The 15,104-nt window shown below is 38.6% G+C and overlaps 1 protein-coding gene across 13 annotated transcripts in view; it reads left to right on the top strand.

Annotated features, from left to right (window-relative positions):
- Positions 1-15,104, top strand: part of VWA3B (von Willebrand factor A domain containing 3B) — a 247,173-nt gene that overhangs the window by 46,605 nt on the left and 185,464 nt on the right. For all 13 annotated transcript variants that reach the window (XR_013389397.1, XR_013389396.1, XR_013389395.1 and 10 more), the window contains one exon: positions 3,577-3,702. Coding sequence is in view for 9 of the 13 variants with exons in the window: in XM_077915129.1 (XP_077771255.1) it covers positions 3,577-3,702 (126 nt within the window). In the remaining 4 variants the exon portion in view is untranslated. The remainder of the gene's footprint in view (positions 1-3,576; positions 3,703-15,104) is intronic.

Raw genomic sequence — 15,104 nt, 5'->3', positions numbered from 1 at the left:
GACTAATTCCTTCCACGGGACTGAGAAGGAGCTGGAGGCAGATCACAGTCTGGGATGGCTGGGCCAAGCTTGATGGTGGAGACTGAACAGTGCCTGAATGAAGGGTAGGGTGAGTGCAGGGGAGGGCTCTGAGGTTCCTGGTGGTGAAGATAGTGGCATACAGGAATCCTAGAGGGCTGGGAGGACAGCGCCATGTGGCAGAGCGTTAGAGGGAATGTTGTAGGGCCTTGAACCCTGGACTCGATTGCAAACAGGGCCCTCAGCACTGGCAGTGCCCATCCACCACATAGTAAGTGCTCGACAAATATTTGCCAAATGAATAATTAATGAATTGGACTCTGACAACTGGACTTTATCCTGTAGGTGAGACATGGAAGATTTGACAAGGAGGTGGTGTTCCCCTGACATATCAAAATATATTTGACCTGGGGCTCATTTCATTTGTTAAACCAGCCAGTCTGAGAAATCAATACCAGGTGCTAATGAAAAACAGCAGCTTAATGCGACCTCTCTCTCCCAGCTAGTGTCAGAATGCTGTCAGCCTTCAAATTGCTACCTCATGGCACATGGGAGATATCAGGGCTTGGGGTGGGAGGGGGATGTTTGGGTTGGAAGATTTTGTAGTTTGTCTGGATGTCTCTTTGAGGAACCATATCCTTCTTCTGTGCACAGCAGATCTTGACTGGCTTGTATCTTGATGATCAAAATCCGTATGGCTTTATTGTGGTTTTGTCTCCTCTCTGGTTTAGCCTGTGGCATCTCAAATTTATAAAGCTCTCTGAATACTGGGATTTCCTGTGCCTTGTCCTCCATCCTCTTGGTCTTCAGTAGGGCTATCTCCCTGGGCTGCAACTGTCTGTCATCCCAGCTAAGTCCCTTAGAAGTGACCCTGATAAAAATGGCAGCCCTTGCTCACTGCCTGTGGAATAATGAAATAGAACTTCTATGTCCTAAGATTTGCTTCTTATTGCTCTGCTGTTTTTCTTGTTTTATTTATTTATTTTTTTAAATAATAAATTTATTTTTTATTGGTGTTCAATTTGCCAACATACAGAATAACACCCACTGCTCATCCTGTCAAGTGCCCCCCTCAGTGCTCACCACCCAGTCACCCCCACCCCCCGCCCTCCCCCCTTCCACCACCCCTAGTTCATTTCCCAGAGTTAGGAGTCTTCCATGTTCTGTGTCCCTTTCTGATATTTCCTACCCATTTCTTCTCCCTTCCCTTCTATTCCCTTTCACTATTATCTATATTCCCCAAATGAATGAGACCATATAATGTTTGTCCTCCGATTGACTTATTTCACTTGTTTTATTGTTAAAGCAAGCCCAGTTAAATGGACAGTTTTGAGTTGCTTTGTTTTCTGATCACTAGTGTGGGAATTTGTAGGTGCATGATTATAATGACTAAACCAGTGTATCAATAATTTGATTACTACCACCTGCACAGGGAACATGCTGTCCATTGCTGACCCTTAAATACACTGTCCTGTATCATCAAGACCAGTTCTGTTCTTTGAATTTTCCCTTTGTTGCTAACCTCTTAAGACATTATTAGCAAGTCTGGGGAAAATGGAAAGCCTTGACTCATTCGAAACTTTTAAAGAAAGGATTCTGCTACATAACACCTCTGTGCTACAATAAGTAGCTGGAAGTCAGTTTTGCTTTTACAGCAGTCAGAAAGTCCTGTGGGCTTATGATTTGCATTTGGCAGCAGTTTGTGATATTTTTGGAGTTCCAGCATGGAACTGGGTACATATCACGTTTCACCCCTTGGGCTGTCAATGGCCATAGAGCCACAGTGACCCTCCATCTCTGTCAGGGCTTGTCACTTGCTTCTTTATGAATATAGCTTTAATCCTCTCACTCGATCTGGCCAACTTTGGGAGAGCCAAATCCCTGGTATCCCTTTACTTCTGCCCTGCCCTTCTTGATTACTTTTGAAAGTTAGAAACATCGATCCTGTTCTGCTCTGGTCTGTCCTGGTTATTTAAAGTTAGTCCTTTCACCCTGGGTAGGTGAGTTTCCTGGGGGCAGCCCCTAGAGGTCTGGGGGTGGTAGTCTCTCATTCTCTGTGGGTATAGGATGTCAGACATCTGTGGACTGTTATGTAGACAGGCTTGGTAGGTGGGATCTTATTAGCAGCTGGGAGGAGGGGGCTGCAGGGACCTTCTATAACTATCCATTCCTTTTCTAGGGCAACTATTCAGGGTGGCAGAGTTGGTATAGTCATGCCAACTTGGCTTTGACTCCCTACTCTGACATTCATTGACAGTGTGACCTTGAACAATGCATATTGCCTCAGTTTATATGCAGCTGTAGAATGAGGACAAGATTAGAATTGGCCTGCAGAGCTGTGGTAGAGACAGAGACAATGTTTAGAAAGGCCCAAGCACAAAGCAGGTACCCTCAAAGGTATTTATCATTAAAGGGTTTGGACTAGCTTACTTTAATAACATCGTCAGAGTTCTCTCAACTGACTGTATAGAGTCAGTGAATTGAGTTAGTTGGTTTTTTAAGCTGTTTTTTAACTGGAATGAAGTTTTTAAAACTAGAGAATACATCTGCTAGATTCTTGTCTCTGCAACCATATTAGAACTCCCTGGTAGCCCCTGAGCTGCCTTGAGTAGTACCAGGCCAGTAGCTGGGCCCAGGGATGCCACTGAATAGATGATTCTCTTGTGGCCTCTTGGAGTCACCACTGGCCTCATGTGCACAACAGGCTCTAGTCAAGAGGTATGTGGAGATGATGGTAGGTTCACACAGAGTTTTAAGAACTAATAGAGATACTTAGGTGCTCTTTACCCAGTTTCCCCTGTCATAACATCTTGCAAAACTATAGAACATTACCATAGTCAGCACATTGATATTGATGTTGTCAAGATACCACCACAGGATCCCTCATGTTGCACTTCTATGGTCGTATCCCTTTCCCTCTTGCTCCTACACCCTCCGGAATCTCTGGAAACTAACTCATCTGTTATGGCCTGGACTTCTTACTCATGGAATAAAATGTTATTGATTGTGAGAATGAGATTAATATCTATATTAAGAAGCCATATAATTTTGAAAAAAATGTCACACAGTCAAGCCTAATCCTTAATTGAGACAGTAGAGATCCAGAAAAGGAGGCCAAAGAATCATTTCTTACATTAGGGGAAAATAAAGACTGTGAGGTGGTTTTCAGAGAAGTGGAAAATCTTAGCTTAAGAAAGGTTAGGAATTATTACTTTCACATGCCATTGAATTTACCTTCCTCACCCTGGCTTTTATTAGGTGCTTTTGAATAATTTTATTCTTTACCTTACTTGGGTATTCTCAAGAATTCATCTTAAAATATGGCTGGTACACATATTTACAAAGCTTTATTGGATCCTAAAGTCGGCATTTATGATTTCTTGAGATGACAGTACTTCCTTAGGGATTTTAGTTATGATTCTCAGATTAGTGGGGAAAGTGGAATTTGATGTTCAGAAATGTTCTAGAAACTTGGCTGGGGTGGGCAAGCTTCTGGGACTGCTAGAGAGTTCTTGGGCCTGCCAGAGCCGCCCACTCACGTTGTGTTTCTCTTCTCAGGAGCTGGAGTCAGAGAGGACGTGTTTCTCATTTGGAAGGAGATGGAGGAAGCCTGCAACACTCTGACCCAGATCCAGAGGCTGATCACTGAACTACCCAAGTCTAACGTGGCCACAATAGACCGCGGTGGGTGCTATTCATGTTTGTAGTGTAAGAGGCCTAATTGTTACTAGTTGGGGATGAAGGGCTGTTTCATGAGAGTTCTTTCAGAGTTGTGCTGTGGTTTGTGTGCGTGTGTGTATGTGAGTGAGAGTGTATGTGTGTGTGTGATTGTCCAAAAAAAAAACCCCAGTTGGACTGGAAAGTGGTGACTCTTGCTAGGGGAAAGAGGCCTCAGTGTCGAGCTGGGCTCAGTGATGACTGCAGCATGGATAAGTGGGGATTTGTAGCCAAGGAGCAGGGTGGGGTTGGTGGATAGGAAATTCCTAAGAGGAAACATCAGGAGTAAAGGGGGATTCTGCTAAACTCACTTGACAGGATTCTTGCTGAAGGCAGGTTGGTGTCCAGACATCACCTGGGGGTGGTAGGCTATGAGGAATTTTATCAGATACAGAGGGTGGGGGATTCTGGCTAAACTGACTTAGGGTTTTGCTAAAATTGGCTGATGAAAAGATAGACGTGGAAGTCCAAAGGTAGAGACCTAGTTGAGAAGAGAATTCAGAGGAACCTGAGTTTTGAGTGAGAAAGTCCTGGTTACAAATCCCAACTTTATCATTAAGCAATAACCTGAATTAATCTCTTTAAGTTTTACTTTATTTTTCTGTTAAATAATTATATCTGCCTTGAGGGATTATTTGAAAGATTAAGTAAAATGATGTATCCTTTGCACCAAGCAGGTATTTGATAAACATTAGCTTACTTTTTTCCCTTTCACAGTTAGAGAGTTAATATATTGATTCTCCTTTCTGAATTCTTGAGTTAGTAAAGGATTTCCTCTGTAGGGCACTGATTTCCATTACAGCACCTCTGGTAATAATGGTAGTTAACACTTAAAGCACATCCCTTACATGGCAAGCCCTGTGCTAGGCTCTTCACAGTATTAACTCATTTAACTCTTCCTATAATCTTATAAGATAGGTGTTACCATTAGCTCTATTTAGGTTGAGTAACGTACCCAAGGCCACAGAACTAGAAGTGATGAAACCAGGACTCAAACCTAGTTACTACTTTTACTTTTATTAGTAAAAGTACCAAAGTCTGGCTTTCCCCCGAGACATTCCAGTTGAATCCATAGAGTATGTGATCTGGACATTGAGGGTTTTGAAAGCTCCCAGGTGATTTTAATATTCAGCAAAGTTTGGGAACCTTTGCCAGTCTATATTGCCTTTTAGTACCCTGCCTATATTACAGAGGTGTTAATGTGAAAGGAGAGCAAGGAGCCAGATCAGCTGGGGCAGAGATGCAGTTGAAGAGAAGTGGGGAAGGGACATGTGTAGAGGAAGAGGTTAAAAGCATGGGCAGACTTGCCCTGTGCAACCTGAGAAATTTCTGGGGACAGTGAGTTTTTAGTGTGGCTAGGTGTCCAGTTATGGGTCCGGGGCAGCCCAGCTGCAGTTTCTTTGCCAGTGCCAGCTCTCTGGAGTCCCCAAGGAGGGGCCTAATCAGGCTTATCCAGAGGGGCTGCTCATTTGTAGTGACATCATATACAGGATGAACCCAAAAAGTCCTCTGTCATCCCTGAAAGAATGAAAATGGGCTAAAGTCAGCATCCATGCTATACAAGGAGAATGATCCTGCTGCTCAGGTGTTTGGTAGAGTACAGTGGACTGAATTGTTCCCACAAAGTTCGTATGAAAACTTTAACCGCCAATGTGATTGTATGAAGAGATAGGGCCTTTAAGAGAGGTAATTAAGGTTAAATGCGATCATAAGGCTGGGACCCTAATCCAGTATGACTGGTGTCCTTATATAAGAAGAGGAAGAGATGCCAGAGACTTCTCTCTTTCCACACGTGCACAGAGGAAAAGCTATGTGAGGATGACCGTCTACAAGCCAGAAAGAGATGCTTCACCAGAAACCAAGCCTGAGGGCACTTTGATCTTGGACTTGCAGTCTCCGGAACTGTGAGAAAATGAATTTATGTTGCTTAAGCCCCCAAGTCTATGGTATTTTGTTGTGGTAGCACAGGTGGGATAAAATAGGAGTATTTAAACTTGGGGTAGTTAGGTTTGAGGATTAACAGAAGATTTTTAGATACTATTCCTAAAGGAAACAGAAAAGAAAAACTTTTGGCCTCAGTAACTTATAGAAGGATAGATCATTGTCCCTTTATTTCAGTCTAACACAGACACATAGCTAAACACTAAACATTTTCAAAAAAAATGCTACAAGTATATCATTTCTATTTAAAAAGCAAAAGTTGTTCAGGACCTTTCCACTGTTGGGTACTCATTGAAACTTTTATAACCTTGCTTTGGCCCCAGAGGCCACATTTGGGGTATCTGACCTGTTCCTTTTGCCACCACAGCAGTGGTTTTGAGGCACAGGAGGGTCTGCTTAATGTGAAAGCATAGCCATTCCCTATGTTTGGCTGCCCAAGGCCTGCAAGGCCAAAGCAGATAGCATAGCCATCTGAAGGGGATGAGTTAGGAGTTAGGATGGAGGGCAGTTATATGGGCTTCCATTCATGTGAAACCTTCATGTGAATTAGACAAAGTCTACCTTCCTGGGTGTAACACCCCTTCGGCCAGGTTTACTGGTTCAGGGATCAGCTGGTGTATTGTTATACCAAAGGCCAGGAGGGTGATATATGGTAGGGATGACTCATCAGCTTGATGCCTAGGATAAGAAGATGGTGAGACTAGATACTTGTTACTAGTAATTTTGACCTCTTTAAATTGTCAAGAGTAGGACATGAGAACTTCTGGAGGAAAAAACTGACAAAAATATAAGAAATATTTTTTTTTAACAAACTGAGCCACCCAGGTGCCCCTAAAATAATGATTTTAAAGACACTGGACCCTAAGCAATAAAGACCAGTGATCCCTGATATACCAAATATCCAGATTGAGCTCTGTGATTATCTCAACTTAATGCTTTAAGAGAGTTTCCAGGCCATGATGTAGGGAGAAGGATCCCAGGTGTAGCACAATAAACTTATGATTTTGGGAGACAGAGATAAGAGTCCAGGGAGACCAAGAAATCTAGATTTCTTAGGATGAATTACCAGAAAGGAGAGAGGCACACAGAGAGAGAATTCAGGAAATCTTCAGAGCCCCCCTTGAGAATTTCAGTTCAGTATGGATGAACTCTTTCATCTGGGGAGATTACCTGAGGCTGGGAAAGATCCATTGGGAAGAATTAGAAAGAAAAGGCTTAGAGCTCACACACAGCCAGAAACAGTACCTGTTCTTAACAGCCCGAAGTGGAATAATTCATAACTCATGGGGCACCAGGTGGACTACTTGGGAAAGTCTAGCCTCAGTAATAGGGAATGAGTAGCATTCAGTAGAGCTCTGGGCCCTCCTAGGAAATCATCAAAGCAAGATATGGAAGGAAAAAACTCTTTATAGGTAATGAAACTTCATCTCAGAACAAGGTTCTGGAAGATTTAAAAGAACACAAAAACAAGCAGTAGCCAACAAGGTAAAATTCACAATTGGCTTCCAATCAGAGATTACTAGGAGTGGAAAGAAGCAGGAAATGTTTCTCTTAATAATCTATCAATCCAAATTCACTGGGAACTGACACATTAGAATTGTCAGAAAAAGAAATTCAGTTATTATAACTGTATTCTATGTGTTTAAAAATTTAAGTAGGAATACGGATGGATATTTTTTTAAAAAGGCATATATTGAACTTTTAGAGATGAAAAACTTTTAAGGAAGAAAATATCTTTGATGAAAACATGCTGAATGAGATCAATGGCAGATTATTAGACATTGCAGGAAAAAAAGATTAGTGAACTTGAAGACATAGCAATAGAAACTATACAAAATGAGACAATCAGAGAAAAAGAATAATAATAAGTAAAAACCAAACAAATAGACCCAGCAATTGCACTGTTGGGGATTTACCCCAAAGATACAAATGCAATGAAACGCCGGGACACCTGCACCCCGATGTTTATAGCAGCAATGGCCACGATAGCCAAACTGTGGAAGGAGCCTCGGTGTCCAACGAAAGATGAATGGATAAAGAAGATGTGGTTTATGTATACAATGGAATATTACTCAGCCATTAGAAATGACAAATACCCACCATTTGCTTCAACGTGGATGGAACTGGAGGGTATTATGCTGAGTGAAGTAAGTCAGTCAGAGAAGGACAAACATTATATGTTCTCATTCATTTGGGGAATATAAATAATAGTGAAAGGGAATATAAGGGAAGGGAGAAGAAATGTGTGGGAAATATCAGAAAGGGAGACAGAACGTAAAGACTGCTAACTCTGGGAAACGAACTAGGGGTGGTAGAAGGGGAGGAGGGCGGGGGGTGGGAGTGAATGGGTGATGGGTACTGGGGGTTATTCTGTATGTTAGTAAATTGAATACCAATAAAAAATAAATTAAAAAAAAAAACCAAACAAATAACAAACAAAAGAGCATCATTGAGCTTCAGTTGGCCAAAATATACATATAGATGGAATTTCCAAAGAGAGGAGAGAAGGGGGAACTGAAAAATATTGGAAGAAATAAAGATTGAAAAATGTCCAAGTTTGATGAAAACTATACCTCAGAGATCTAAGTTCAATGGATGTCAAGTACAAGAAAATGAGGGAAAGTCTACCAATGGACATCATAATCAGTTTGCTCAAAACTGGTAATACAGAGGAAATCTTAAAAGCAACTAGAGGAAAAAGAAGAAATGTTGTATACAAAGGAACAAAAATAACCATGACAGCAGAATTCTTGTTGCAAGTAAAAAGATAGAGAAGCAACATCTTTTTTTTCATTTTAGTACTTTAAAATTTCAGCCTAAAATTATATAGTCCATGAAAATATCTTTTAAAAAAAGGCAAAATACAGATCTTCTCAGACATATAAAAGCTGAAAGAGAGTATTATCAGCACATCTGCCCTTCAGGAAATGTTAAAGGGCTTCCAACAGGAGGACAATGATACTTTTAAATGGAAAAATGAATGGAAATCATGGAGCTACAAAAAACAGAGAACACAGAAACTAACTACATGGACAAAGATACCATATTTTTCTATGGTATGCATAAGTTCCAAAGATGTCCAAATGTCTACTGATAGATGACTGGATAAATAATGGTGTGTGCATACAATAGAACATTATTCAGCCTTTAAAAGGAAAGAAATTCTGACACAGGCTACAACATGGATAAGTCTTGAAGGTGTTACACTAAGTGAAATAAGACAGAAAATAACAAGTATTATATGAGCCCACCTATATGAGATACCTGCAATAGTCAAATTTATAAAGACAGAAAGTAGAATAGTGGTTCCCAAGGGTTGGAGGGAATGGAGAATGGAGAGTTATTATTTAATGGGTGAACAGTTTCTGTTTGTGATACTGAAAAAGTTGTGGAGATGGATGGTGGTCATGGTTGCACAACAATATGAATTCTTAATGCCACTTAATTGCAATCCTGAAGATGGCTGAAGTGATAAATTCTTTTTTTTTTGATAAATTCTATGTTATATATATTTTACTACAATTAAAACAATAACAACAACAACAAACCAGTGCATTACAAAAACAAAACAAACTCAGGAAAGGAGAAATGGAAGTATGCTATTATAAGGTTCTTATAGTGTACATGAAGTCATATAATATCAATTGAAATTAGGGCATGATATATTGAGGTGTTTGCTATATCTAAAATAACTACTAAATAACAAGCCAACAAAGGAGATAAAATGGAATTAAAAATACTTGATCCAAGATCTGTCAGGAGAAAAAAAAGAGAGCCAAGGACAGATAGGGCCGATAGAAGACAAATGGCAAGATGATAGACATAAACTTAACCATACATCAAAATGTATCAGTTTGTACATTTAAATGTGGTTTATTGTATGTCAGTTATACCTTAATACAGATGTTAATAAAGTAAAAGAGGAGGATGTGGATCACTCTTGAGATGCTGAGCTGTTCAGAGATATTGGTGCTAATGCATCTGAGCATTCTGTGTGTGTGTGTGTGTGTGTGTTTGAGTGTGCCAGGTATGACTCTCAAATGAGAAGATGGCTTTTCTCACAAAACGCTCAAGAAATTGTCCAAGTTAGGGAGACTTGACTCTTCTTTGAATGATTCTACAGCTTAAAACATTTCAGGAGCTCTTCATTTGTAGTAACCTTCACAACCATTTTATTACTCACTGGAGATAAGTCTAATCATGTTGTATAGTTATGCCAAGATTGGACTCCCAATACTTGATTGGTTCAAAATATCAAACTTAATGTCAAATGACAAGAAAGAGGCTAGAGGCACACTGAAGCCCTACAGTCAGTTCCAACCAAAAGCTCTATAGGAGTTTTGAGCACTTTTTTTTTTTAAACACACGGATGGGTGGGGGCAATGTTTGTTTTTATTATCACTGTATTAAACCACCAGTTAGATGTCTCTGTTGTTATAAGTTGTGATAAAGTACACAGATTTGGAATTGGAAAGATATTTCTAATCATGGCTCTGCCCACTCCTGTGTGACACTTGGCAAGACATTTAGTATCTGTGCTTCAGTTTCCTTATTTGCAAACTTGGCATGATAATGATAATACCTACTATACAGGGCTATTGTGAGGATTAAATGAAAAAATACATGTAAAAGATTTATAACTATCTTATCACATAATTAAAATGTAATGAAGTCTAAGAAAAGGTTAATGCATTTTTTCTTTCATTTATTGAGTGCTTACTATACGTAGTTCTGTGCTAAATGATGAGTATCATGATAAGTAAAACGGACATGGGATAGGTGCTAATAAAGCAGCACCTTGTACCATTTCTTGCTTGGTGAGAGCAAAAAATCAGATGCACATGCAAATATAATTACCAGCTAGAATAGTGTGACTAAGGAAAAGTGTGAGTTCTTGAGCTATTGATTTTCTGGGGTCAAGGAAAGCTTTACTGAGGAAATATTATTGGAATGGATATCTGGAGATTGAGGAGTCAAGATAATAAGCTAAAGAGGTGGGAGTTAGGGAAGAGTATATGCTAGGCAACAGAATGACTCATGCAAAGGTCCTGAGTCAGGAAGAAGTATGGCACTTTAGAAGAATTTGGGCAAGATGATTGTGGGTAGATCTCAGAGATCAAGTTAGCAGTTGGCCCTTGATGAGTCCAGAACTGTGGGCAAGGACCAGATCATGGTGGGTCTATAGACCATCATATGAGATGTCAGTCCTTAATTTAAGACCAGTGGGAAACCACTCGAAGATTTTAAGCAAGGGAATGATGAAATCAGATTTGCATTTAGAAAAAAAAATCACTTTGGCTACTAGGTGAGAAAAAGATTAGAAGAGGGAGGCCAAGTGAGGATGAGGAAGAGAGTTAAGGTGTATAAGTGAGAGGTGATAAGTAGGCAGATCTGAGGGAATATTCAGATATTGAACTTGGCTGGCAGGACTTGGGGGTGAGGAAGTTATAGGTGTCAAAGCCAAGTTCCTAGATGGATACCATACTAGAGGATAACCAGGTTTGCATAACGTGATGAGGCTAGTTTGGATTTATTAAGACTGAAGCACTCTAGAGAGACCAAACAGAGAAACAGGAGAGGCAATTGACTCTACAAGTCTGGAGTTCACATAGCTGTGAGTGATACACTGTTGGATGAATTGAGCATTCTTGATGTAAAGACATGGCCCCATCAAGTGGGAATGTCATGTTTCTGAATCTTTTACTCCAAGATCTTTGGCTTCTGATACATACGTAGAAGAACATATGTAAGTTCTCTATTCTGTACCAGTGATGCCCAATTAATGTAATAGATAAAGACTATTTTACCAACATGATGACTTAAGATCTGAAAGCAAAACAGACTGATTTACAGAGCCCTTGTACATATTTATTTTCTCAAGAATATATTTCCCTTTTGTTCAAGTAGGACTTGCAGGATGAGATCTAGGGCAGGGCACAGCTGGTTTCTTATGTAACCAAAAGCAAATCTAACACTTGGCAAAGTGCTCACACTTCCGGCAAGGCAAAAGAGAAAATAATATTTCTTCCCAGAACTGAATTTTTTCCAACATTCTTTTACACCTTTAAAACTCTTTATAGTTAAATGAATGTTGACAGGGCTGATTAATAAGCAGCAAGGATACTGCTAAAAGGGCCAGGATTTTGTTGAACTCAAATGCATTTTCATACAGTAAACTTGTATTTTCTAGATTAAAAAAAGAAACAGAAAAACATCTGTGTAAGAATATCATATAATGATTCTGCAAGTCAGAGTTTAAGCTGTCATTGTCATTCCTCCAAAATGTGGGAGAATAATTAGTTCATTAGAATCCTGTAGATGTGGGATCCCTGGGTGGCGCAGTGGTTTAGCGCCTACCCTTGGCCCAGGGCGCGATCCTGGAGACCCAGGATCGAATCCCACGTCGGGCTCTCGGTGCATGGAGCCTGCTTCTCCCTCTGCCTGTGTCTCTGCCTCTCTCTCTCTCTGTGTGTGACTATCATAAATAAATAAAAATTAAAAAAAAAAGAATCCTGTAGATGTGATGCATTAAATTTAGGAAGAATATTGGAATGTAACACAAACTATGATGAAATGTCAGAGCTAGAATCATTTTATTACAAAGTGACTGTGGTAAATAAAAATGAAAGTTCAACTTATCAAGATTTTTAGGATGCAGTGAAAGCAGTGCTTAGAGGGAAATTTATAACATTGAATGCATAAATTAGAAAAGAAGATAGCTCTAAAATCAGAAAGCTTCTACCTTAGGAAACTAGCAAAAGAAGAAAAAATTAAACCTACTGTACCCAGAAGAAAAAAAAAACAATAAAAATTAAAGCAGAAATCAATGAAGTTGGAAACAAGAAATTAGAAAAAAATCCAGCAAAATCAAAAGCTGGTTCTTTGAAAGGATAATAAAATCAATATGCCTCTAGCCAGGCTAAAAAAAAAAAAAAAAAAAAAAAAAGACAAATTACAAATACCAAAAATTAAAGAGGAGACACATCACTAGAGATCCCATGGGTATTAAAAGAATAATAAAGGAATATTATGAAAATTCTATGCCCACGAATTCTATGCCCACGAATTTGAATGGGTCAATGGATAAAATGGATCAATTCTGTGAAAGACACAATTTGTCAAAACTTCCACAAGAAGAAACAGACTATCTGAATAGGCCTAAACCTACTAAAGAAATTGAATCAATAATTAATAACCTTTCATAACAGAAAGTACGTGACTCAAAAAAGGAATTGTGAAAGAAGCTAAGACAGAAGTGACTCGCCATATGCAAGAAATCTTCAGTAAAATGAATAGCTGATTTCTAATTAAACACCATGCAGGTCAGAAGCAATGGGATGAAATATACAAATTGGTAAAAGAGACTGTCAACCAAGAATGGTATATCTGGCAAAACTGCCCACCAAAAAGAAGGAGAAATTAATACATTCAAGATTAACAAAAACAGATGTCATTGTTAGCAAACCTACCCTACCAGAAAAATATTAAAGGAAGTCCTTCAGGATGAAATGAAAGGATATTAGAGAGTAACTTGAATCCACATGAGTAGAGGGCACCAATAACTACATAGGTAAATTATAAAAAAACAGCATAAATGTAGTTTTTGTTTACTATAACTTTTTTTTTTCTCTTATGTGATTTAAAAGACAACTGCATATATCAATACAGGAACACCTTGGAGATATTGTGGGTTTGGTTCCAGATCCCTGCAATAAAGTAAATATAACAGTAAATCAATTCAAGCTAATTGTTTGGTTTCCCAGTACATAAAAAGTTATATTTACACTATACTGTAGTCTATTAAGTATGTAATAACATTGTCTAAAAAAACACAAAGTACATACCTTATTCAAAAATTATTTTATTGCTAAAAAATGCTAACCATCACCAGAGCTTTTGGCAAGTCATACTGATCACAGATCATCATAACAAATGTAATAATAATGAAAAAAATTAAATATTATGAGAATTCCAAAATGTGACACAGAGACATGATGTGAGCAAATGCTGTTAAAGGAGTGGTTCTGATAAACTTGCTCAATGTGAAGTAGCCACATACCTTCAATTTGTAAAGCAACACAGTATTTGAGAAGTATGATAAAACAGGGTATGCCTGTACTAGGGATGTAGTGTACAACATCATGATGATAGCTAATGCTGCTATATGATATATAGAAAAGCTGTTAAGACAGTAAATCCTGAGAGTTCTCCTCACAAGAAGAAAAATTTTTCCTTTTTTTTCTTTCTTTTTGTTGTGTTTGTACAAGAATCTATTAATTGTATTAGTTGAAACTATTATAATTATCACTTCACAATATATAAAAATCAAACCATCATGCTGTATGCCTTAAACTTAGTGATGTATGTTAATTCTCAATAAAACTGGAAAATATGAAAAGACAACCCATAGTATAGGAGGAAATATTTGCAGATCACGTTTGATAAGGATCTAGTGTCCAGAAGATATAAAGAACTTTTACAATTCAACAGAAAAAAGACCAACAGCCCAATTGAAAAATAGACAAAGAATTTGAACAGACATTTCCCCAAAAAAGATAGATAAATGGCCAAGAAGCACATGAAAAGATGTTGTGAGAGATATATAAGTGAAAACCACAGTGAGATAACACTTAACACCCACAAGGATGGCTATAATAAAAGAGATAGACAATAGCAAGTGTTGGCAAGATACAGAGAAAATGGAACCTTATACGTTGCTGGTGGGAATGTAAAATGGTGCACCCACTTTGAAAAGTCTGGCAAGTCTTCAAATGTTAAGATAGAGTTAGCTTATGTCCCAGCAATTCCACTCCTAGGTAAATACTCGAGGGAATTGAGAACATATGTTCATAGCATTTTCCAGAATAGATCACATGTTAGGCCACAAAATAATTGATAAATTCAAGAAGACTGAAATAATATCATGCATATTTTCCAACCACAGTGGTTTGAAAATAGAAATGAATCTCAGAAAAATAAAAGCTGCAAAGAACACAAATACATGTAGGCTAAATAACATGCTACTAAACAATAAATGGGGCAACCAAGAAATCAAAGGGGAAAGAAGATACATGGAGACATATGAAAACACAATGGTTCAAAATCGTTGGGATACAGCAAAAGCTATTCTAAGAGGGAAGATTTTAGCAATACAGGCCTACCTCAAGAAGAGGAAACATCTCAAACAAGCTAACCTGACACCTAAAGGGATTGGGAAAAGAAGAACAAAGCCCAATGCCAAGAGAAATAAGGACATGATAAGATTAGAGCAGAAATAAATGAAATAGAGTCTTAAAAAACAATAAAACAGAGAAACCAACTGGTTCTTTGAAAAGATCAACAAATTGATTAACCTTTAGCTAAACTCATCAAAAAGAGATAATTCAAATAAAATCAGGAATGAAAGGGGAGAGATGATAACCAACACC

Source organism: Canis aureus, chromosome 11, assembly GCF_053574225.1.
Source record: "Canis aureus isolate CA01 chromosome 11, VMU_Caureus_v.1.0, whole genome shotgun sequence".
Taxonomy (NCBI): Eukaryota; Metazoa; Chordata; class Mammalia; order Carnivora; family Canidae; genus Canis; species Canis aureus.
Note: the sequence above shows the minus strand (reverse complement) of the source record. Positions and strands in the feature narration are given on the sequence as shown.